General features: G+C 33.1%; 1 protein-coding gene across 3 annotated transcripts in view; it reads right to left on the bottom strand.

Annotated features, from left to right (window-relative positions):
- The window catches only part of LOC138713155 (uncharacterized), a 51,303-nt gene extending 31,427 nt beyond the window's left edge, over positions 1–19,876 (bottom strand). The window contains exons 1-5 of one of the 3 annotated variants that reach the window (XM_069844989.1): positions 19,765–19,862; positions 19,363–19,678; positions 16,664–16,930; positions 10,800–11,116; positions 1,072–5,308 (exon numbers count right to left, since the gene is read on the bottom strand). In XM_069844989.1, the coding sequence (XP_069701090.1) occupies positions 5,009–5,308; positions 10,800–11,116; positions 16,664–16,930; positions 19,363–19,666 (1,188 nt within the window). In that variant the 5' untranslated portion in view covers positions 19,667–19,678; positions 19,765–19,862 and the 3' untranslated portion in view covers positions 1,072–5,008. Of the gene's footprint in view, positions 1–1,071; positions 5,309–10,799; positions 11,117–16,663; positions 16,931–19,362 lie in introns of those variants that run through there. The other 2 variants (XM_069844995.1, XM_069844992.1) reach the window with 2 other exon arrangements.
- Positions 19,877–26,334: the final 6,458 nt, after the last annotated feature.

Here is a 26,334-nt window from a genome sequence, read left to right as displayed (position 1 = left end):
ACAGTAAACGTAAAAAAAAAATTAGGGAACTCGGAAAATTTTTTGTAAATAGTAAAGAAAATATGGGAAGGGAAAACTAAGGTATGAACATATGTAATATATAAGAAATTTCAGAAATGTATGATAAGAACTTTCTTGTGTTAAATTTTAAAGTACCTTGTTAACATGTTTCGACCTACTTTGGGTCATCTTCAGAACTGGTCGTTGTTGGTACTTGGCGCCTTTTATTTCCTGTGAGGGTGCATTCGTAGTGTAGATTCACGAAAACAAAAACACACATAAAATTGCAACCTCATTCAAGAAATTAAACTACAACATCGCATACAGAACAAATAACACTCTACAAAAACATCTCAACACACAAACAACACAAACAAACAAATACAACCACACAGGCGTATACAAACTCAAATGTAACACCTGCAACAACTTCTACATAAGACAGACAGGCAGGTCATTTCAAACACGTTACAAAGAACACATCACAGCCATAACAAAATTACAAAACACCTCCACATATGCAGAACACATCACAAATGCCAACCACACCTACAGAGACATCAACACATACATGGAAATACTGCACATCCAACCAAAAAGCCAGAAACTCAACACACTAGAACAATATGAAATATACAGACACACGAAAACACACCCCAACGATATTCTCAACACACAATTCAATTTCAAAACACACACACTCTTTGACTCTACACTACGAACGCACCCTCACAGGAAACAAGAGGCGCCAAGACCAACAACGACCAGTTCTGAAGATGACCCAAAATAGGTCGAAACATGTTAACAAGGTACGTTAAAATTTAACACAAGAAAGTCTTATCATACATATTCCGAAGTGATACAGTGTTAAAAATTGTGTAATCAAGATGTATAATATAAGAAATATTAATTAAAGGGAAAGAGTTTTTGTTAAGAAATAACTAGAATAATATTGATAGTAAAATGTAGTTAAGGATGGTTTCCTGGAAAACAGAAATGTAATAGGACCTACCATTAACGAATGATATACAAATTGCACACAATTTTGACGACAATAAAAATACATGCACATGTAAGAAATTCATTTTATTAACTCTTTATTTCCATTTAATACCATACAACATATTTTGTTTATGCCAAAATGGGCCATATCATGTAAATCTATAGCTACAAATCAGATGTCCGCAAATATTCTACTCTCCACTCATGGAGAATCGACCATTGTACATTCTCTAACCCTTCACCTACTAAAGATATTTTCATTCACACTTTTTTTTACATTTTACGTAACAGTTTTCAAATATAAACATGATACTCTATGAAAAATAATACACACTGTAATACTTTGTGAAAAACATTAACAATAATATTTGTATTGAATATCACTAAATTATTTAACGACGTTTTTCCGCTGTAACAGCTATTTAGCGTCGATGGTATAACAATGATTATGAGATTGGAGTAATAGAGGAATGAATCAACAGGAAGAAAAGAAAGAATGGAAAAAAAAACTGCGATATAGCCAATGTTGCTTCTGAATTGACTGCATACGCGGCTATCCAATAACTGAAATGTTTTGGTAGGCACTGAAATATTTCGTGTAGACAAATATTTACAAACATTTCTACAGGCATTATTAGATTTTCTGCTCAAAGAAGTAAAAGATCCACGCGATTGTAGAAAAGAAATTGAGTGAAAAATCGCCTACATATATTTTACATTCAACAAACTAATATAAAAATCATCTTTAATAAATGGAACAGAATTCTCTTCGAAGAGAAACCAAAGGTAACGGTACTATAGGTTGTCATAATACTGTAGTTAATACTGTAGTCAAGCAGTAAGGTCATGATATGAAAATGGAGCAATGGTTGAATAAAAGCAGATGTATTTAGACCCGTCTATAAGCTCCTTGAGTTTGTGTGCAAACTTTTGAATCACCCTGTAGGCCTACATCATAATCCAAAATACCGGTTAATTCAAAAGGTATTTTTGAAATGCTAGGTGATTAAAGATAACGTTATTTGGGACATAGTTTCCGAAATAATTACAGTTGAAATATTCTAGCATACCACGTCAATTATCGTGTATAGCAGCCTTTCTTTACCTGTCCATACGTCACGACACTGGAGGGGTTTATGTTTTGTAAACAAACGGTCCCCTTTCATAGTCGAATCTACAAGAAGACAGGTAAGGTCACTAACCTTAAGAATGCAAGTACAAGGTTCAATCAATTTATTTCCGGACTGCACTTGTATTTATTGTACCGTTAAACATACATGCGCGTGCCATGAAGATAATTGCTTCAATACCTGTTGAGTCAGTCTATCAAGCAGCGTCAGATTGTCGTTAAGGGGAGAAGACAATATTTTTTGGTGAAAAATGAGTAAATTAAAAAAAAAATTCTTTAGAATACTTGTGATATGTGTGGAATGCATTGCATAACATTTTGTGGGTATTTGTGACTTTAGCGGATGTTGAGACGCCATTTTTAAACTTCCTGCGTTAAGGATTTTTAAATCACACGTCTCCTTTCATTGTTGTTTCCGGTAAATTAAATTTTCAAAAAAAAAATTCTTTAAAATACTCTTTGATATGTGTGGACTGCATTCCATAACATTTTATGGGTATTTGTGCCCTTATCGGATTTTGAGACGCCATTTTTAAACTTCCTGCGTTATGGATTTTTAAATCACACGTCTCCTTTCATTGTTGTTTCCGGTAAATTAAATTTTCAAAAAAAAATTCTTTAAAATACTCTTTGATATGTGTGGAATGCATTGCATAACATTTTATGGGTATTTATGCCCTTATCGGATGTTGAGACGCCATTTTTAAACTTCCTGCGCTATGGACTTTTAAATCACACGACCCTTTTATCGTTGTTTCCGGTAACTTCATTTTTTTCTACATTGCCAGATAAAAATGGATATAATTTCTGAACTATTAAAGATACATGCATGAAATTTAGAACACACATTCTTTAGACTATTAGGAAACGTTTCTCTGTAACAGAATTTTTTAATTGATTTCATTTTTAAAATATGCCCGTTTGTTTGCGAAAAAGGAAATAAAAAAGTGTTATTAAATTTTGATTGTTTATTTTACAAACGTAGGGACTAATATCAAAATTCTGTTACAGACAGATTGTAGAGCAAGCTTTTGCAAGTACATTGCAAAAAATTATTTGATTCTATATTTAAAAATGGCTTAGATATATCGGTTTTAGTAAAATCCTGCATTGGGTATATATTTGTTTTCAAATTTGGGCCCCCAAATAATTTTTCTCAAAATATTTATATTTTATTGAGTTGCTACAACTATGAGCTCTCTACATACAGTACAAAAAATTAATATTTTACACAACATAGGAAAAAAGTTTAAAAAAATACCATCCTCTCCCCTTAAGAACTGAGCTTCTACACGTGATTTTGTGCAAACATGTCAAGGTTCTATTGTGATTTTTCTTGGAATCTCTCCATATACGCCTTATGACTAGTCTTCTTCTCAGCATTTTAAGTGATGCATTTAGTATAGATTTCAGGCGTTTCCTTGGTTCTAGATAACTTCTCCGTTCCCTATTTCCTGTGTGTTGCCTACATTGCAGTCCCGAAACTTATTGATTGTCCCTTGCAGCTCTTCTGAATAGTGAAAAAATCCGATTTAATCATTTCATTATGAAATTTTCTCTCTTGTTAATGAAGAATTCATGCTGTAAAATATCCGACACTGCACAAATACATACAAAAAGACGTCAATTGTAACGACAATTTTCGTGTCGCTATGATGGGTGAAGGTCAATTTAAACAGATCTTGTAAACAAAGGTAAGGCTCTGCAGTACGATAGGCCTACATGTTGATATAATGAGGCTTATTGTTGCTAAGAACGGATTTTAATAGCTACTGAGAAAATGTGAAAGACAAAGGAGAACCATGTAAAAGCATGTATGTTTCAACGGCCTGACGAAGACGCAAATGAAATGTAAATTTTAAGCTATTATTGGAGACTGTATTGTAGTGTGTGTTATCAGTCACCTTGTTTTCTATTTAACACACTATATACAAATATTCAATAGGTATTTTTCCAGGGTTTAAGCCTCAGTCGCATTTTGCTACTCGACTTCTAAAATTGCAACAAATTTTCAATAGAAATGTGCAAAAATGCGACAACCACATTGGACTTCAGAAACGAAGATGGTAATGGAGAAAATGAAATCAGAGATGTGTTTGAACTAATCTGGATTTAAGTGAAATGCTAATGGCATGCGCAATGTTCGAAAAGGTATTGAGCAATAGATGTACAGAAATTGATTTCAAAAAGTTGGTGCAATTCATGTAAGTTAAGTGAACAATTTTTTCTAATTGATTTATATAATTCCATCGCATACTGTAAATTGTGAGCGAGGATTTAGTTGCATGAATCTTGTAAAAACTGGAATTAGAAACCGCCTTTCAGTAAAAAGAGTTAGCACTCTGCTAACAATAAATCTTGAAGGGCCTACTAGTAAAGAATTTCAATGTTTAGAGTGCCCATAAAATAACGTATTTTGGAGTGATGTAAATTCAGCCTACGTCTAATGATTCATTTACATAAGAATATTAGTATGTGAAAAGATGGATTGAAAGTAATAAAACTCCAAGAAACAAATTACGTAACTTTTTGTTTCTGCATACTTTATTAATTTTATCTTTCTGCAAAATTATTTATAATATTGCACAAGCATTTCGCAATTTGCACAAATATAATTTTTCATTTGTGCATTTTTGCGACAATTATTTATTTTCTACCTTAAACCCTGTATTTTTCCCCTCATGATTTTGAAAAGTTTCCCTGTTAGCATTCACCATCACTTTTCATCTTCAATTTTATCTTCCTCTGCCAAGTTTAAGCCCATAAAATGCTGGTACCTAGAAAGCATGATAACCATACAGCCAACGAAGATGACTATGAACATGACATTTCACCAGACAGAAAGGCCACTTATCATCTTATATGTTATGAAAATAGTTAACTAATATATTTTTCGGCCAGTTCGAACGCTCCCAGCTGTTCATACTCACGAAGTATTTCTCTCATAACTTCTTCGAACTTCGAGTCATCGTAAATGCTATTGTCCAGACTGCAATCGGAGTCGAACATAGGAACATCATAGCCAGGAGAGCACAGCATAGCTGGCAGATACACCACCGCTAGTACCAGGCCATACAATGAACTTTTAGCATATTCTTCTTTCAATTCTTCTAAAGTTATACATAAATTCTTGTGCCCCAGTACAGTCAGCGTATCGCACAAAGATGTATGGTATTCCTGCAAAATAATACAGCGAGTTCAGTTTCAAATGAAGCAAGATAGGAGCACGATATTATTAATTATTATTATTACTTACTTACTTACGCCTTTTCAAGGAACCCGGAGGTTCATTGCCGCCCTCACATAAGCCCGCTATTAGTTCCTATCCTGAGCAAGATTAATCCATTCCCTATCATCATATCCCATCTCCCTCAAATCCATTTTAATATTATCTTCCCATCTACGTCTCGGCCTCCCTAAAGGTCTTTTACCCTCCGGCCTCCCAACTAACACTCTATATGCATTTCTGGATTCGCCCATACGTGCTACATGCCCTGCCCAGCTCAAACGTCTGGATTTAATGTTACTAATTATGTCAGGTGAAGAATACAATACATGCAGTTCTGCGTTGTGTAACTTTCTCCATTCTCCTGTAACTTCATCTCTCTTTGCCCCAAATATTTTCCTAAGCACCTTATTCTCAAACACCCTTAACCTATGTTCCTCTCTCAAAGTGAGAGTCCAAGTTTCACAACCATACACAACAACCGGTAATATAACTGTTTTATAAATTCTAACTTTCAGATTTTTTGACAGCAGACTGGATGATAAAAGCTTCTCAACCGAATAATAACAGGCATTTCCCATATTTATTCCGTGTTTAATTTCCTCCCGAGTGTCATTGATATTTTGTTATTTTTATTATTGTTATTATTATTATTATTATTATTATTATTATTATTATTATTATTATATACATTAAATAAAATATTAAAAGATTTTGGGATGAAAATTTCAGCACAAAAATCAAAAGTAATGGCATTTTTAGGACAGGACCCAGTCAGAAGTAAGATAATACACAATAATCAATGCCTCGAACAAGTACAAAATTTCAATTATCTGGGTTGTGAAATATCTTATCAAAATGAAAAAGATGTGAACAAGAAAATTACCAAATTTACACAAATTCTAGGAATAATAAACAGTACATTAAAAGCTAAATTAGTACAAAATCTACAAGAATAAAACTATATAATACACTATCATTACCCTCCCTTTTATACGGAAGCGAGATTTGGACATTAAAGAAAAAAGACATGGACAGAATCAAAGCGACGGAAATGAAATTTTTCAGGAGGACAGCAGGATATACTCTTTTAGACCGAGAAAGGAACGAAGAAATTTTAGAACAATTAAAAGTATAACCAGTAGAAGAAAAAATCAGCAGATACAAATTCAATTGGCTAGATCATGTAAGAAGAATGGAAAATTCAAGAATCCCAAAAATTATGATGCAGTATAAACCTAGAGGACATCGTCGACCAGGAAGACCTTTTAGAAGACTGCTAGATGGGGCCGAAACAGGTCTACAGAGGCCTAATTCGTGAAGGATGATGATGATGATGATGATGATGATTATTATTATTATTATTATTATTAATATTTATTGTCACCAAAATCATGTATAATTTGTATATCATTTGATTAACGGTGATCCTGTTACATTTCTGTTTTCCAGGAAACCACCCTTAACTACATTTTACTATTCATAACTATCACTATATATTCTATACTACATGTAATCATTACAGTTATTCATTAACAAAAACTCTTTCCATTTGGTTAATATTTCTTATTTATACATATGTTTATTATACTGCAAACCGAAGTTATTGTTGCCAACATAACAGTTATAAAGTAACTGTCAATTGTAGGATTTGTCAGTACCCGAAATTCGAAACGAAGTTGGTAAAAGAAAATTCAACCTGACAGCTAGAAAATCAATATAATCCACTGGCATATATAGTAATAGGGGAGAAATGGTTAGGTTTCACCCTTAAGGCTCATTCACAATGAAAATTAAACATAACGTAAGCGTTAACTTAACGTTACAGTAAAATTAAGAAGTCACACCATCATTCACGATGGGAACACAAACATAACAGCAAACATACTTTGTAACCATGGAAACATAACAACGACGTCATTTCCTCATATTCTGTCGTATACTTCAGCGCTCCACGATTGTGTTCTGTTTGCAAATCACGTAAGCATAAGCATGAAAGTTTGGAGTTTACGAACTTTCATGTTAACGTCTTACGGTAATGTTTATGTCAATGCTTATGTGAATCATTGTGAATGATCCCATTTGGTAGCCTGGGCGCAAACTTCTGTGTTTATGTTACGGTTATGCTTAATTTTCATTGTGAATGGGCTTTTAGGGTATTAAGTTAGCTGACCCGGACTATACAACGTTCAGACAAGGAGTTTCGTGTGTTTAACTACTGCAAAGCAATTCCCATGTATAGTTACAGGCTGTTTATACATCCGGGCTATTCCATATGAAATCGATCAGTAAAAAACCTCGCATTTTTTATACTCTAATTTTTTCCCTATTTATACAAGGTGCTGAGGAGAGTGTATTTTCAAAAATATACTATCGAAAGTCAAACGGTTTTCGTATTATTGAGCGACAAATTTAGCGTATTTTATAAAAACAAGCCTCTTTCAGCGCTCAGAACTCTGGAACCGTTTACTGCAGAACATTGAACGAGAGCTCATTTTGAAGCTGACATTTGGTAGGTTATGTCACGAAGTAATTCTTATTTTTATTGTACACAGAGAGACAGATAATCTGATTTTACTTACTTTTAGGCTTTTTGCCAATTTGTAAAAATGCAAAAAAAAAGTTTTGAGAAAAAACCTTGCATTATTAAGAGGGATTCGGCATTGTTTGGTTAGTGGTACGGCAATAAGTTTCGAGGGTATTAAATAGATTATTTTCACACGCCTAGACTTTAACGGCGCAGTACCGCACGCACTGGCCGAGAGCTGAAGATAAACGATCGTTCGGCGTCAATTTACTCCTGTGTTTATGAAAACTTATGATAAAGCTAGCATATTCATGACTACTAGACGACACATCACGTGTTTATGTCTCCTGGCCTTGCTTAACTCGGCTAGCTCCCGCCTCACAGTCAGCTGGTTAGTTCACGCGCGTACTATTTATTTTCTTTATTTGATATTTTCAATACTTTCTTATCAGTAAAAAATATGTGTTTATTTGTACTTTCAATGCGGAATCTAACTATATATTTTAAAAATATTTTTTCCTTTGCAAAGGCGTATTAATGAGGAAAAATCTAAATTTCTCCATTTCCATAAAAAGTAAGAAAATCTGTTTATATGTCAATGTAAACTTTAATTCCTCAGCATCAAAATAAACCATGATTTCGATCATTGGGTGAAAGGGTTTCGGAGCTACAGCAGTTTAAAGTTGCAAATTTTATGAAAATACGACAAATTTAAATATTTTTAATTTAAACACTATGAAGTTCTGATGCCTCAAACTTTGCACAAAGCATTGTATCACAGTTGTCTACGTACAAAAAAAGTTTTATTGTATTTAGAAATTGTAAGGTTAATTTTCTCTATATTTCGGTCGATTTCAGATGGAATAGCTCATCCATCGCTTATGCATGGTTTATTACTAAAGTTTTCTGTTTCAAGTCTGCAAAAGTCTTGTATAAAAACTGAACACGGTTTATTAATAAGACCGTAAATATACACTGTATGTAATTGAATCGGTTGGAGCTTAAAAGCATTGAGTCAAAATTGGACATTTTTTTTTTATTTAGCATTATCGCCTATCGATCGGCGTAAGAAAGAATTAAGTAGTATATATCTATGTTAACAATATTCATGAACTGTTGTCGAAAATGGTCATAAAGTAATTTAAATATGCGCTCCTGCATATATCTAAAATGAAGATAGTAGGCCAGTGACGTCAACTGATGCCCATATGGGCAAGCGCGCGTTTTAGAGCCCAGGAGAGCCTGAGCGCTTTACAGCGGAAAGGAAAGAGACAGAAGAAAGAGGTGGTATATGCCGCTTGGTCGAGCTATATTCAGGGATGGCCAGCACTGATTCAATGGATAAAGGGAAGAGAACTTATTGAAACTGTATCCATGTTAATTTTTAGATTTGCCTGAGAAGTATAAGTGCATTATAAGAATGTAAGTTTTAATTTTAATGCTCTTTTTTCACAAGTTTGATTTTTTTATTCAAAAGAAATATTTTCTCAACCTTTCTTTATACACAAGTGAAATTTTCAGATATAGGCCTATTTATTTAGTAGCCTTACAGGATGTTTTCGTAAATCTAATATACCGTATATACGTATTACTGAAGACAGTGTTTTGAAAATTTTGAAAATATTCGCATGGAAATTGTTTGTAAGGAAATGAATTAGCAAAGCAACTACTGTTACGTCATAAGCAAAAGATACGTGCCCATGTGTTGTAAAAATGTCAGCTCTATAGCTTCAGCAGATTTCGAGAAAATAATTTAATATTCTGATGATAGGAAGTTGCTCAGCAATATCACCTTAAAAGCATAATGCGATAAGAGTTTTGTTATGTAATAATAGTTACGCTTAAAACAGATACAGTACCTAGGTAACTTTGCTTTGTACTGTAATATTGTTTTGATTAGTTTATTGATTACTTTTGTAAGGCTAAAGATATCATCAATATGAATTCCAACTTATCATGTCATACTCAATCTCTTTCTTTGGGATATCACTTTCTTTATGAATGATGTGTTTCATCCACTTAATACAGTATAATATTATACTACTATGGAATTTAACTGAATATTCCTTCTTAACTCTCTAATATGTTATTAACGTTTAAAACATATATTAACGTTAAAACAATGCATATAGAGTGTTAGTTGGGAGACCGGAGGGAAAAAGACCTTTAGGGAGGCCGAGACGTAGATGGGAGGATAATATTAAAATGGATCTGAGGGAGGTGGGATATGATGATAGAGACTGGATTAATCTTGCTCAGGATAGGGACCGCTGGCGGGCTTATGTGAGGGCGGTAATGAACCTTCGGGTTCCTTAAAAGCCAGTAGGTAAGTAAGTAAGTAAGTAACGTTTAAAACACAACTGCAATATTAAGCTAAGAAATAGGTGTTAGTACTTTTGTTTTACAGACAATATAGAAAATAACAAACAGAAAGAAGCCATATAAAAATAACGACATAAAATTTCACGTTCCGTTTGAAGTTTGTGCACCACTGTTTTCGTAATCCAACAGGCTGCTTATTCCTCCTAGCATACCTAGCGCTTAATGCCCGCGCATGACGTCAAGGTCAGAAAAATGCGCTTGCTTTGACATCACTGTAGTAGGCCATTGATGATATAAAGGAAAGTTTAGCAGGTACCGTATATCGAGTCTCGGCATAGCTCAGATAGAAAGAGCGCTCAGCGCGCAAAGATGAGGGTCCCGGGTTTGAGTCCCGGTGCCGGGACGAATTTTTCTCCAACAATAGGTATCTACATGTATGACTACTTACAGTCATTGATTATTCAATAAAGACGGCGATGTCCTCATATATGAATATAAAGTATGCAATTTCATTCAGTTAAAATCTACTATCGGAGCTGACATACTGAATGTTCCTATTAAAAACTGAAATTCAAATTTCATCACGTACTGACCTTCATCAATACATCCTTGTGTTTACGACGAACCTCGTCTTCAAGGCTGCTCATGAGAATCAAGTGAAGTTCATTGCCGGGCGAGGCGAAGTGGGGCATCTGGAAGTCGATGAAGCGGATATCCGTGGACCCCCGCAACATTATATTGTTGATCCACAAGTCATCGTGCGTCAAGACGTTGAACCGTTTCTCGTCACGTTTTGACCCGGCTATGCACAAATCTAGCATCTTGGGGGCCATGGCACGCAGTTTCTTGGAGTATTCCTCGCCATATTCTGGCCATTTCTTCACCTCGTCTGCCAGGAGTAGAGTCATGCCTGCAAGAAACGAAGTGTTTATAATTTATGCCACAACGTGCAGAAGCGTGAAATCTGCTCCACAATAAACCGGGAACTGAAACGATAACGGAAATATTGTTAAAATAAGTGTATTTAAATGTAAGCATTCACAATTAACTTTCACGTTTCCGGGTTCTACTGAATAATAAATAAATCCGATTTAATCATTTCATTATACAGGGTTAGTTAAAAGTCCCGCACCACCTAAATAACTTTTGAAGCATGTGGTTCAGTGACATAAAACTTGGTATGTGGGGATAACCATATACTAAGAACTCAATAATGGTATTACCGAGTTTTTTCTACTTCCGGTTTAACCGGAAGTAACTCCAACTCTCTTATTTTAAATGGAACACCCAATATATTATTTTATTTTTGAATAGTGCTCATTAAGAGCTTTTCAAAAAGTATCCACACTTGATACTTCTGTACAAATTCAGTGTTGCTAAGTCAAGAAAACAGAAAAGTGTATCGAATATTAAAATAATAAAATACGCCTTCCTTAACAAAAACAAAACAAAGCTAGCTCACCTTCTAAATTATGTGTTCAAATTGGTAGCCCTCAGCTGCTTTACAATGTGTCACTCGATCATGGAAACCATTTAAGGAATGATTTAACTAGGCTTTAGGAATATCTTGCACCACTTCCATTTTTATTTAGCAACATATTTATTAAGCAGTACGCGTATTGTGTATTTATTTATTTATTTATATATTTATTCATTTATTTACTTTTTATTTATTTTATTTATATATTTATTTATTTGACTGAAGTGCGTTACAATGTTGAATGACAGCATTGACATCCGGTCATATAGCTATCACTCACTTATCAATGTACAATTTATTTATCGTCCTATTACTAGTAAAACCAGTTAAGACCAGTAATGCAAGTTTAGTAAAAACAGGAATTAAAACTTATTTATGCACGAAAAATCATAATAAATTCTTCAAATGAAGTAATTGTTTTGTTGCCTGCATGCAACATTTCGGGCTTATTTCATTTTAGCAGAATACAGAGCACGGAAAGACAAGTCGGGGACTATACTTGACTTATTTCACACAAAAAGTGGACTTAATCGGCTTTACTAGTAATAGGACGATATATACATAGATAGACCTTCTTACATTATATGCATACATACATTTTAAAATTTATTTTATATGTCTTTTAATGATTATGTCTCGTGACCAGAATATTGTACGAAATGGAAATATAAAAATTGGAGAGTTATCCTTCCAAGAGGTGGAAAAATTCAAATATCTTGGAGCAACAGTAACAAATATAAATGACACTCGGGAGGAAATTAAACGCAGAATAAATATGGGAAATGCCTGTTATTATTCGGTTGAGAAGCTTTTGTCATCCAGTCTGCTGTCCAAAAATCTGAAAGTTAGAATTTATAAAACAGTTATATTACCGGTTGTTCTGTATGGTCGTGAAACTTCGACTCTCACTCTGAGACAGGAACATAGGTTAAGGGTGTTTGAGAATAAGGTGCTTAGGAAAATATTTGGGGCTAAGAGGGATGAAGTTACAGGAGAATGGAGAAAGTTACACAACACAGAACTGCACGCATTGTATTCTTCACCTGAAATAATTAGGAACATTAAATCCAGACGTTTGAGATGGGCAAGGCATGTAGCACGTATGGGCGAATCCAGAAATGCATATAGAGTGTTAGTTGGGAGATCGGAGGGAAAAAGACCTTTAGGGAGGCCGAGACGTAGATGGGAGGATGATATTAAAATGGATTTGAGGGAGGTGGGGTATGATGATAGAGACTGGATTAATCTTGCACAGGATAGGGACCGCTGGAGGGCTTATGTGAGGGCGGTAATGAACTTTAGGGTTCCTTAAAAGCCATTTGTAAGTAAGTAAGTGACTATGTCTTTTAACTTATTTATTTCCCTCATTCATTTTTCTCTTACTTTATAAAGGTATGTTCCTAAGAATTTTATTATCTGTTCATTTGTAATTCTTGATAGCGTATTGTATACCTGCCGCCGCGAGAATAAATGTTGATGCAGCCGAGCGTAACTAGAACGCCATGTCCGCACTGGTAGAAAAGGTGGGTGGGGTAAGAAGGGATAGTAAGGAGCTACATTTCTGTAGGTCTGCTCTAGAGTAACCACTCTTTTTTCATTTTAAACCTTAATGTGAATACACCACGCTGGGATGTACAATGGCAAGGAAATAATAACGGCAATCTAACTAGGGACTTATTCTTCCCTACAATAATCTCTAGGTTAAACTGTAAACACATGATACCCGATTTCGTGCTTACGCAATTCTTTGCAGGCCATGGAAAATTTAAAACATATTTTAAACGGTTCAAAATCAATAATGTAAATGAATCCATATGTAAATACGAGGAAAGCGACCAGACTGTTCATCACCTCCTAGTTGATTGCCCAATTTTCGAAAGAACTCGCCTGTTATAACTGTCACATGTCATCTCATGTTCTGGGTAATTTGAAAACCCCCTGTGTTTCATGTTTAAAAAGAAATGCTGTTCAAGAGAATTTCAGAATTCATATCACATATTCACAATTCACTATAAATAGCTAGTTTGTGTGTTTCTGCCATAGTAAGAGAAGTTGTAGTTAATGCAATTAGAAAGGGTATATGAATGTGTTAATTTTGTTTGTATATATTCAGGGACTATTTTTTTCTCTCTTTTTATCATTAACCTAACATGCAACAGGGCAAAACACGCTGCAATAAAAGGAAATACTGCTACTATTAATAATAACAATAGTGATAATAATAATACTTACTTACTTACTTACAAATGGCTTTTAAGGAACCCGGAGGTTCATTGCCGCCCTCACATAAGCCCGCCATCGGTCCCTATCCTGAGCAAGATTAATCCAGTCTCTATCATCATACCCCACCCCCCTCAAATCCATTTTAATATTATCCTCCCAACTACGTCTCAGCCTCCCTAAAGGTCTTTTTCCCTCCGGTCTCCCAACTAACACTCTATATGCATTTCTGGATTCGTCCATACGTGCTACATGCCTTGCCCATCTCAAACGTCTGGATTTAATGTTCATAATTGTGTCAGGTGAAGAATACAATGCGTGCAGTTCTGTGTTGTGTAACTTTCTCCATTCTCCTGTAACTTCATCCCGCTTAGCCCCAAATATTTTCCTAAGCACCTTATTCTCAAACACCCTTAACCTATGTTCCTCTCTCAGAGTGAGAGTCCAAATTTCACAACCATACAGAACAACCGGTAATATAACTGTTTTATAAATTCTAACTTTCAGATTTTTGGACAGCAGACTGGATGATAAAAGTTTCTCAACCGAATAATAACAGGCATTTCCCATATTTATTCTGCGTTTAATTTCCTCCCGAGTGTCATTTATATTTGTTACTGTTGCTCCAAGATATTTGAATTTTTCCACCTCTTCGAAGGATAAATCTCCAATTTTTATATTTCCATTTCGTACAATATTCTGGTCACGAGACATAATCATATACTTAGTCTTTTCGGGATTTACTTCCAAACCGACCGCTTTACTTGCTTCAAGTATAATAATAATAAATAATAATAATATTAATAATAATAATAATAATAATAATAATAATAATAATAATAATAATAATAATAATAACAGCTATACTATCACTCTTTCATATCATATAATATGTTTTTATGTAATTTTCCTTTTTATTTGTCTTTTCTGTGTATTGTATATAATATGTCTATGTCTTACGTGTTGAACATGCACTAGTATGTCATGTCTATTTCATGTCATTTTTATGTCATACACGTCCTTAAAAGTAATACGTATATTTCTACGAAATTCTCACTTATTATTATTTTTTTTAAGTAACAAGTCTGTGTGTGATATGTCCTGGGAAAGTACTGAATGTAATATATCCGCATTTCATATATCGTGTATCTATCTCTATATATTATATCTATTTTATCTTATATCTTTGTATTTGCATAATATAAATATGATTTTTATTGTCATATACATTTAATGTAATATGTGTATTTTATGTCATAATTATGTATATATCTTATGTAATTATTTGTACAGGGCTATAATATGTATGATTTAATTATCAGCCCTAATATACCTTCGGATAAAATAGGGTTTTATAAACTTGTGTATACACACATCAGTAAAAAAAAGGAAAGAACTGTGATAAATCTATCTATCTATCTATATATATATATATATATATATATATATATATATATATATATATATATATATATATATATATATAATTTGAACTGGTAATGGAAATTACGGGAAAACGGCTGAACGGATTTTAATGAGTGACCCCTCATTTTCATGCCTGGCATCCAAAGTTTTTCGGAAAAGTAGTAGTTTTCACTGAAATGTCAATTTTCCTACATAATTTTCCTATTTTCCAAAAATCCATCTGTTGTCAGTTTTGAGAACTAATTTTATTGAATCACGGCCGACTTGTTTGAATTTCAGAACAAAACACACACTACAATAAACAATAGGCTATTACACGAAGGCCATGACCTGCAGGATTGCCGACATATTTAGTATTGGATATTCAAATCTACGAAACTTGAGGTGGTTTGATGACATTATTACCATTAGAAATTAAATATTATTATAGTTAATATCATGATGCGTCTATTTTTCATTAATTGTACATAATATTGATGCTACGTTGGTGACATGAAAGTGAAACGTTTTGAGGTTATGTAAGTAAATGTAGATAATATCTTAATTTAGATCTTCATTTCCATAATTTACTGAGTGACTGCTATATATAACTACAAAACTTAAGTAAGATAATAATATTGTGATTAAAAATCAAATATTTTAATACTTATTAACCCAGTGGGGTTGGGTCTTTTTCATATACTTAATGGCGGTGTAGTGTAGATATTGATATGTGTCATTGTCTTCAATATTGGCTCGAGAGAGCGCAGAAATTACAGTTCCTAAGGAAAGATAAAAGGTACTACTTACTGATAAAAGAAGAGGCCTAGAAAATTTTGTAGTCTCCAGATCATTTCAGCAAGATCTCTTAGTAGGATAAAATGATTTTACGCTCTATATTTCAAGTTCTACATGCAGCAGCTATACGAAAATGCTATTGTTCGAAAGCTTAGCAAACCTGACATTTTTTTAACTTTTGCCTACAATCCACAATGACCTGAAATAGCTACTGCTATCGTCCTGACATTGATACTTGCGTTTTCGCGTTGAAACTCAAAAACTGAAGTTAGATAGGTTCAAGAAAAAGATTTGGCCTAAAAAAATCCACTCAGAGGGAGTATGTTTCATTATTATGGAAGCAAATAATTATCAAAAAGACAAGTATTCTTCATTGAAAATAAATCTGAAAAATTTTTATTTGAACGTCTAACGAACTTAGTTTGCAGCAGCATTTGCTGCACAAGCCACTAGTAGTATTATATTTATGACTGCTTGAAGATAGACTAATTTTTTATCATTATTTTGCAGGAGATAACATCCGACTCCCCACAGGCATGAAAGCAGAGCTGGTACCTGTGAAGAACTTCCTCATGTTATTGATGGGGGCCTCACTGAAGATGCTTTTACTGTAGAGAGCCATGGACTCTGGATCCACCTGTTGATACAGAACCACTGAAGCTGCGTGGAACCTGGCAGCTGTGCGCATGAGCAGCAAAGTGTGCTCCAGATCCATTCCCTCGCGTCGGTCAGGCATGGTGAACCCGGACGCACTCAGGTCCTCCATCACCACAGTGCCGTCGCAGGAGTAGAAGTGGCGTGGAGCGATCGGCTGCACATCCCCTATCGGACAATCGATTGACTAAGTACCATCGAAATTGCTATTATAGTAACTTTTCATATGATAGTACACAAAGACATTCACGTAGAATTGCCATGATTTTTGAAAATTATTCTTGAAATTGTTTGGAAACATTTGATTCATATGAACAAAAGTTCAATTACTAATGGTTATTATAAAATTGTATGTTTCTATATTATTGAAATTCATGTTTACGGTCTGGTAACCGGAAAATTTCGTATTTACAGCAAAAGAAGCTGTATCTTTAGTGACTGTGGATTTGTAACAACCTCCGTCTGCAATCCACCCATCCATCCACCTATTTGTGCGTTACAATTTTTTTATTTACTTACTTATTTATTTAGCTATTTATTTCTCTATTTATTTATTTATTTATTTCTCTACTTATTTCTCTATTTATTTATTTATTTATTTCTCTATTTATTTATTTAGTTAGTTATTTATTTCTCTATTTATTTATTTCTCTATTTATTTATTTCTCTGTTTATTTATTTCTCTATTTATTTATTTAGTTAGTTATTTATTTCTCTATTTATTTATTTCTCTATTTATTTATTTCTCTGTTTATTTATTTCTCTATTTATTTATTTAGTTAGTTATTTATTTCTCTATTTATTTATTTAGTTAGTTATTTATTTCTCTGTTTATTTTTCTATTTCTCTATTTATTTATTTATTTAGTTATTTATTTCTCTATTTATTTATTTTTCTATTTATTTAGTTATTTATTTTTCTATTTATTTATTTCTCTGTTTATTTTTCTATTTTTCTATTTATTTATTTAGTTATTTATTTCTCTATTTATTTATTTATTTATTTATTTAGTTATTTAATTCTCTATTGATTTATTTCTCTGTTTATTTTTCTATTTATTTATTTATTTAGTTATTTATTTCTCTATTGATTTATTTCTCTGTTTATTTTTCTATTAATTTATTTATTTATTTAGTTATTTATTTCTCTATTTATTTATTTAGTTATTTATTTCTCTATTTATTTATTTCTCTATTTATTTATTTCTCTATTTATTTATTTATTTAGTTATTTATTTCTCTATTGCTTTATTTCTCTGTTTATTTATTTATTTATTTAGTTATTTATTTCTCTATTTATTTATTTATTTCTCTATTGATTTATTTCTCTGTTTATTTTTCTATTTATTTATTTATTTAGTTATTTATTTCTCTATTTATTTATTTCTCTATTTATTTATTTATTTAGTTATTTATTTCTCTGTTTATTTTTCTATTTCTCTATTTATTTATTTATTTAGTTATTTATTTCTCTATTGATTTATTTCTCTGTTTATTTTTCTATTTATTTATTTATTTAGTTATTTATTTCTCTATTTATTTATTTCTCTATTTATTTATTTCTCTATTTATTTATTTATTTATTTCTCCATTTATTTATTTGTTTATTTTTCTATTTCTCTATTTATTTAGTTATTTATTTCTCTGTTTATTTTTCTATTTCTCTATTTATTTATTTATTTAGTTATTTATTTCTCTATTTATTTATTTCTCTATTTATTTATTTATTTATTTAGTTATTTATTTCTCTATTTCTTTATTTCTCTGTTTATTTTTCTATTTATTTATTTAGTTATTTATTTCTCTATTTATTTATTTCTCTATTTATTTATTTATTTAGTTAGTTATTTATTTCTCTATTTATTTATTTCTATGTTTATTTATTTGTTTCTCTATTTATTTACTTATTTATTTCTCTATTTATTTAGTTATTAATTTCTCTATTTATTTATGTATGTCCCTTTTTATATATCTATTTATTTATTTACTTCTTTATTTATTCATACATTGATTTATTTATTCATTTATTCATTCATTAACCATTGATTTATTTATTCATTCATTCATTCATTCATTTCTACGTTCGCATACTTATTTACTGATTTATTTTTTCATTCATTCACTACTTATTTATTTATTCATTTCTTATTTTTTTACTTATTTACTTATTCACTCTTACACCTATTAACTAATACGTTTAAACATTACTTATACACATACGCTTGCTCGCTTGCTCGCTTGCTTGTTTGTTTGCTTATTTATATTTATCTACTTCATTTTTTTTTTAATTTTAAAAATGTTATTTTTCTATAATTCATGAAAAAAAGTTAATAAAATAAACTAGCAGCATTTCTCACAAAATAAATTCATAGAAACATGCAGCTGTCTCATAAATACTTGAGTAAACATTTTATCCAGATTGATTAATATCTGACATAAAATAGTTGGTGTTGAATCAAGAAAAATAAACTTGCGGGAAAATGGATTTGAAACTAAAATGAATATTTATGTCAATTAAAATTCTCTTGTACTCACAATCTTAAAAAATGTTGAGAACCCCTGAATTACACCATTTAACTATAAATTTAGTAAAACACATACCTGGAAAAGCCTTCTCTAGAAGTTTCTGCAGCTGTGGAAGAGTTTCTTTGTACATAAGGATTTCTCTGTCAAACATAGTCGTCTCTGTGATAAACTTGCTATTTTCATTTGTCTGAACTAGGCGCTTTACGACAACATTTTCAGTTTTCCCGGACTTCAATTGTACTTTCACCCGCAGGAGAGCGCTGGTGTAGCCGTCTCCTACAGCCCCCATTGTGCGGACTTCGAAACTATCGACAGAGCCCGCTAGAGCGGTCTCCAGGAAGTTCTTGTCTAACCAGGCAGGTGGCGAAACTTGCGACATTTCTGTATTTCACTATTAAACGAGCTAAAAACTTAAAAATTCTGTTCAATTTATATTAAGCACTAATAATACTGTCTAATAGTTGAAAAAATACGTACTGTTTAATTGGATTACACAGCTAAATGCAAGTTTTCAAGCGATAAAAACACACAACGTACATTACCGACTACAGACTAGGGGCCATTATAATCCTGACAGGCATGCCAATGTTAGAGTAAATAAAACACTAAAAGTTACTAAAATACTTTTTTTTAATAATTCTGAAATAGTTTATAACATACTTCAGCTATGCGGTAGTATAGATAATTGTTATAATTGAAATATACACACAGTAATAGTTCAAACAGTATTACATTATTTTAAATAAAATTTTCGTCCCGCAATAAAGTTGCAAACATGTAAATCACACCAGAGTGGCCATAATTACTGTTCAGCGAGTAATGCCAACATTTCCATTACTGACACTTGAGTTTTATCTCGAATCTCCCTGCTTATCTGTTTATTTGAGTGATTTTTCAACATAATCATAATATAATATTTGCATATTGCTGCATACCGAGCAATAGATTGAATTAATTAGGCCTGTCACAGGATATAATTATTCGGTGATTTGCATTTAGTATTTTTACTTGGCTATGTAGGCCTAACGACGCTGTATCAACTACTAGGTTATTACAGTCGATGGAATTGTGATAGCGAGATGATATTTGGCGAGAGGATTCTTTATGGAATTACCTAACATTCCACTTAAAGACTGGGTGAAAAATCCATGCAAATAAGGTAGGTGTCCCTGATATGGCCATGCTAAGGTTTTGAGAATTTTTCTAGCCGCCATTTTGAAAAAAAAATGTAAACCACTTTTTTCTTACTCGTTCTCAGTCTAATGGACTTTCTTAAAACAATTTCATTTCCCAATAAAAATAGCTTTAATTGTCCAAAAAGTCCCAAATTCCAAAAGTCTACCTAGTGGCCATATCAGGAACATGTGCACATGATATGGCCACCCTTGTTCCATGTTCTATAAATCGTGATTGTTTTCAGTTTGATACCGCAGTTGTGTTAAAATTAAATAATTTTGGTGTAAAATTAATAAACATGATACTTAATAATCTTTTTTATAATTCAAAAGTGTAGTCAAAACAGATTTTTCCATCAAAAATTAAGTTGTTTACAAAATTGACATAAAAATTAACTTCAAAAAACAAAAATTATTAATCATTCAAGAGAAGAGTACTTACAAGACAAAAATAAGATTTTGCAAACAAATTACTGATCACAATTGGGACAAATAAAAATGTCTTTGTCAGCAGCAGTGAGGCCAACACACTCTTCGTGGTAGAAATTCTCACAGACTCCGCAGAGTCGCATGTCCTTGACTTCGATCTCCTGACAAGCCGTTTTAAAGGGACTGCTGGTCGTAAGTGTTTCGACAGTTTTTGAAGAGGAACCCTGACGTTGCACGACGCTAAGCTCAAAGGGCTACACTATACGAACGTTAAAAATGTTACGTTAACAGGCGTTGGTAACGCATGGAAAATATATAAACTACACGTTGCGTTAGGGACGCTGTGTTTGGTTTCTGAACTGCAATGGATGTTTTACAAGTTGCATATGTAGCTCTGCTATGTGTTCAATTTATGTCTGTCTCAAAAAAGAGGAAAAGGAGATGGTGAATTCATCCCACAAACGTTAAGAGACTTTCGACAGGAAAGTTTTATACAGTGAAACCTCTCATTTACGGACATCGAAGGGACGTAACAATCTGTCCGCATCTGGGAGGTGTCCTTCACTGGGAGGGTGGCTTCCCAATCTAACAGTAAATTTATAATATGCATTATGTATCCCTTCACGCTTTAAATGAAATGTATTACTGTAGTTTAATTCTAAATACAGTCTACTGTACTACAGTAAATTCCTTGTAACTTTGAGCTACAGTAGATAAGACCGAAAGAGGAAAATACAGTACTGTGCCATGCAACTTTATTCTAGGTCTACAGTTATGCAGTACTGTAATTTACAGTTTTCAACTTAACCTTTACGTTCAGGTGCCATGTCTCTCGAAACAAAACTAATTGAAGTGAAGAGAATAATCCTACTAACACTATCGTGTATGGAATACAATTTCACTATCGCGGACCTTATTGTCTTCTTTCATGTTAAGGAATTTCTGCACTAAATTTTCCATTTTTGTAACACACGAGGTCTTGAAATCCAAGTTCTTTCCGCAGTTAGGAGGTAAGACAAGCTTTAGAACTGTGAAACAACTTTCCGTGTTTGTGTCTGAGAGTGTCCGTAAACGAGCTTTATATTTATCATTATTTCTATATTATTTCAGTTGGGACATAAAAATCTGTCCGTATATGAGGAGTGTCCATCTCTTGGAGGTGTCCTTAAAAAGAGGTTTCACTGTACTGCATTTGAAAATCACCGACAGTATCCCAACAAGTTTTTTCTCTATTACAGAATGTCAATAAAAAGTTTTGATGATCTTTTGAATTTAGTGTCTCATAAAATTAGGAAAACTGATATTGTATTGAGGAAATCAATTCATCCTGTCGAAAAGCTGGTTGTAACATTAAGGTAAGTAATAAAATTTGCCTTAATTTGTAATGATTATATTTGTATTTTATGCATAATATGTTGAAAATCAAGAACATTACAAGCTGCAGAAAATGATTATATATTTATTTTATGCATAATATGTTGAAAATTAAGAACATTCCAAGCTACAGAAAATGATTCTATTTTTATTTTATGCATAATATGTTGAAAATTAAGAACATTCCAAGCTGCAGAAAATGATTCTATTTTTATTTTATGCATAATATGTCGAAAATTAAGAACATTACAAGCTGCAGAAATCAGTACTGACCGAAATTAACAATGAATTCAGAATCATTTGAACCATCGGCAATAACACTCAACAGCGACATTTCTGACAATTGGGACATTCTTGATGTTGCCCGTTGCTCGACAAGTAGGTTTCTGAACACTTCAGAAACTTTGAAACGGGCTTCAATTGCAAGCTCTGGAAGTGAATTGTCTATGATTTTGACAAATGATAATAGGAAAGCTTTGTTTCCATCCTTGTCATTCTCTCTGTCTTGTCTTTGTATGGCCACACTCTCTGATAATATACTTTTAATATCCCTTGTTGCAGTTACTAGAATATTTTCCGATTTTTCTTTTCTTCCTATCCCTGTCGAGCGAAGAGATTGTCCCGATTTTGTTTGGGTTTCGTTTACATTACTCTCACGACCCGAAGTAGTCTGAGAAATAATACCATCCGGTATGTCGTCTTGTTTAGGTGGAGGTGTATTCGAAATGGTTACATTCTCACCAAGAGTACGGTAGGTAGTAAAAACTGCATTTGCTTGACAATATCCACTCTGTTGTTGACATTGGGTTGGTGACGCACATGTAGTATGAATACGTTTGCAAAAGATGGCGGACCTCTGCGTTGAAACTTCCCAACGTCGAAGCAACGCAACCAAACGCAGCATTTTTAACGCTTGTGTAGTATAGTCATGCAATTAAACAAGCGATCATATTACCAAAAACCAAGTTCCTATAAAAGAACGTTGTCAACGCAACGTTTTTCACGTTCGTGTAGTATAGCCCAAAGACTGAACCCAGCCCGGGATCAGAATGTTAGGAGTCAATGGATAGCCTACAGAAGACAAACGGAATATTCTCTGGCACAGCTGTTTTCTTGTTCTGGTGTCAAGGTGGTTCTCCCACATAATTTTGACTTCTTTAATGGGTCATCTTTTTCCATATAGCGGCGTAAAGTACGTTTAGGTACACAAAATGTTTTACTTGCGCCTTGAACTGAGAACTTTCAACTCTTTATACCGCTCACTGCCTTGGACATGGCTTCTTCAGCCCATAATCCCCTCTTATTCATGTTGACTGACATTATTTTATATCTGAAACAAAATTTCTAAAGCTCCCACTAAAGCGAATACTAAAGTTATTTGGATTGTATTGTCTACTAATGCCAAACATTTCCAGTACATTTGCAAAAAGAAAAAAAGTTTCTATTACAACGTAACGTATCTTCTACCGATTCAGATTAAAAAACACATGATTATGACGTCATTTTTTCTTACAATACAAACTTTTTCGCGTAATCCCAGCTATAAGGCATGTAAATCTGTCAGGTGAAAAAATAAAAGTGAAATGAACTTGACATGGCCATGGTGCATTTGATATGGCCATATCAGGAGCAGGTAAGCTTTCACGAAAATCGTTTGATTATGAACAACTCGTAAAAGATACGCCATCAACGAGAACACCAATCAACAGAGCATTAAAAACTGAATGGAGTATGATGGTTTTCATGAAACAAGTCTTTGAAAAACATGCATAAAACAAAGGAGACTTACCAGAGAAAAATAAGAAGAGGTCACATGAAAAACGCAAAACAGGCAACTGACGTCATATTGCTCAACCTGACTGGATGGAAAACGATCAAATGACATAGCAGGATGCCCTTTCATTGGCTGCTGCAATTTAGCGGATTTTTTGGTTAACTAACTCACAATAGGGGGATGGCCATAACAGGAGCACCCACCTTAATTAGCTCTAGCGGAAATCGAACCCACACACGAACGCAGCTCCTGATGAGTAGGTAAATAACCGTGATTTACATTTTAAAATAGTTATATGAAGAACATGTTACTTGAGGACAGGGATAGAAAAGAGGTTGCTTAACCACAGGTTAATCGGTGTTGAAGTGACTGGTTGTCAGTCAATAAATTAGTATTAAATTGTGACAAAACTAACATAATTCAATTTAAATCCTGTCCAAATTCAACCTACGAAATTTCTAGCGCAATAATTAACAATAGATCCCTATTAGAAACAACAACAACCAAATTTCTTGGCTTAAAAATCGATAATGTGTTAAATTGGAAAAATCACATTAAAGAAATTACCCCCAAACTAAATTCAGCTTGTTTTGCTAATAGATCTATGCAAAAGATAGTAAATATCAATACCTTAAAAACAATATACTTTGCATACTTCCACTCGGTAATGAGTTTTGGAATAATATTCTGGGGAAATTCCACAGATGGTCACAGTATATTCCTATTACAAAAAAGAGCAATTAGAATAATGGTAGGTGCCAAATCTAGGGAATCTTGTTAGGACTATTTTCAAACAACTACAAATAATGCCCATGGCTTGTCAGTATATCTTTTCATTAATAGTCTTCCTCGTATGTAATCGTGAAAACTTTGTAACTAATTCAACAGTTCATAGCATAAATACACGTCAAAAAAATGACTCTCATACTCCATCGGAGAGTCTATAGTGCTATCAAAAAGGAGTGCGTTATATGGCAGTAAAAATTTTTAATAGCCTCCCTATCGATATAAAAAATGAAACTCAAAACATAAGATTATTTAGGGCCAAATTAAAGAGGTATCTAATTTCTCACGCCTTCTATTCTGTAGGTGAATTCATGACATTCAATAACACTTCATGAAATTGATACCAAAACTTTGTGTTGTACTAGTAGACTATAATTGTACCTATTTTTAAAAAGGGGGACAAAACCAACTGTGGTAACTTTCGAGGAATATCACTTTTGTTGACGTTGTACAAAATTTTGTCCAATATTCTTTTGAGAAGATTAACTCCGTACGTAGATGAAATTATTGGGGGTCATCAGTGCGGTTTTCGGCGTAATAGATCGACTATTGATCAGATTTTTTGTATTCGACGGATAATGGAGAAAAAATGGGAGCATAAGGGTACAGTACATCAGTTATTCATAGATTTCAAAAAGGCTTATGACTCGGTTAAGAGGGAAGTATTATATGATATTCTTATTGAATTTGGTATTCCCAAGAAACTAGTTCGATTAATTAAAATGTGTCTCAGTGAAACATACAGCAGAGTCCGTATAGGTCAGTTTCTATCTGATGCTTTTCCAATTCACTGCGGGCTAAAGCAGGGAGATGCACTATCACCTTTACTTTTTAACTTCGCTCTAGAATATGCCATTAGGAAAGTTCAGGATAACAGGCAGGGTTTGGAATTGAACGGGTTACATCAGCTTCTTGTCTATGCGGATGACGTGAATATGTTAGGAGAAAATACACAAACGATTAGGGAAAACACGGAAATTTTATTTGAAGCAAGTAGAGCGATCGGTTTGAAAGTAAATCCCGAAAAGACAAAGTATATTATTATGTCTCGTGATCAGAATATTGAACGAAATGGAAATATAAAAATTGGAGATTTATCCTTCGAAGAGGTGGAAAAATTCAAATATCTTGGAGCAACAGTAACAAATATAAATGACACTCGGGAGGAAATTAAACGCAGAATAAATATGGGAAATGCGTGTTATTATTCCAGTCTGCTGTCCAAAAATCTGAAAGTTAGAATTTATAAAACAGTTATATTACCGGTTATTCTGTATGGTTGTGAAACTTGGACTCTCACTCAGAGAGGAACATAGGTTCAGGGTGTTTGAGAATAAGGTGCTAAGGAAAATATTTGGGGCTAAGCGGGATGAAGTTACAGGAGAATGGAGAAAGTTACACAACACAGAACTGCACGCATTGTATTCTTCACCTGACATAATTAGGAACATTAAATCCAGACGTTTGAGATGGGCAGGGCATGTAGCACGTATGGGCGAATCCAGAAAT

This window comes from Periplaneta americana, chromosome 14, assembly GCF_040183065.1.
Source record: "Periplaneta americana isolate PAMFEO1 chromosome 14, P.americana_PAMFEO1_priV1, whole genome shotgun sequence".
In the NCBI taxonomy this organism is placed as follows: domain Eukaryota; kingdom Metazoa; phylum Arthropoda; class Insecta; order Blattodea; family Blattidae; genus Periplaneta; species Periplaneta americana.
Note: the sequence above shows the minus strand (reverse complement) of the source record. Positions and strands in the feature narration are given on the sequence as shown.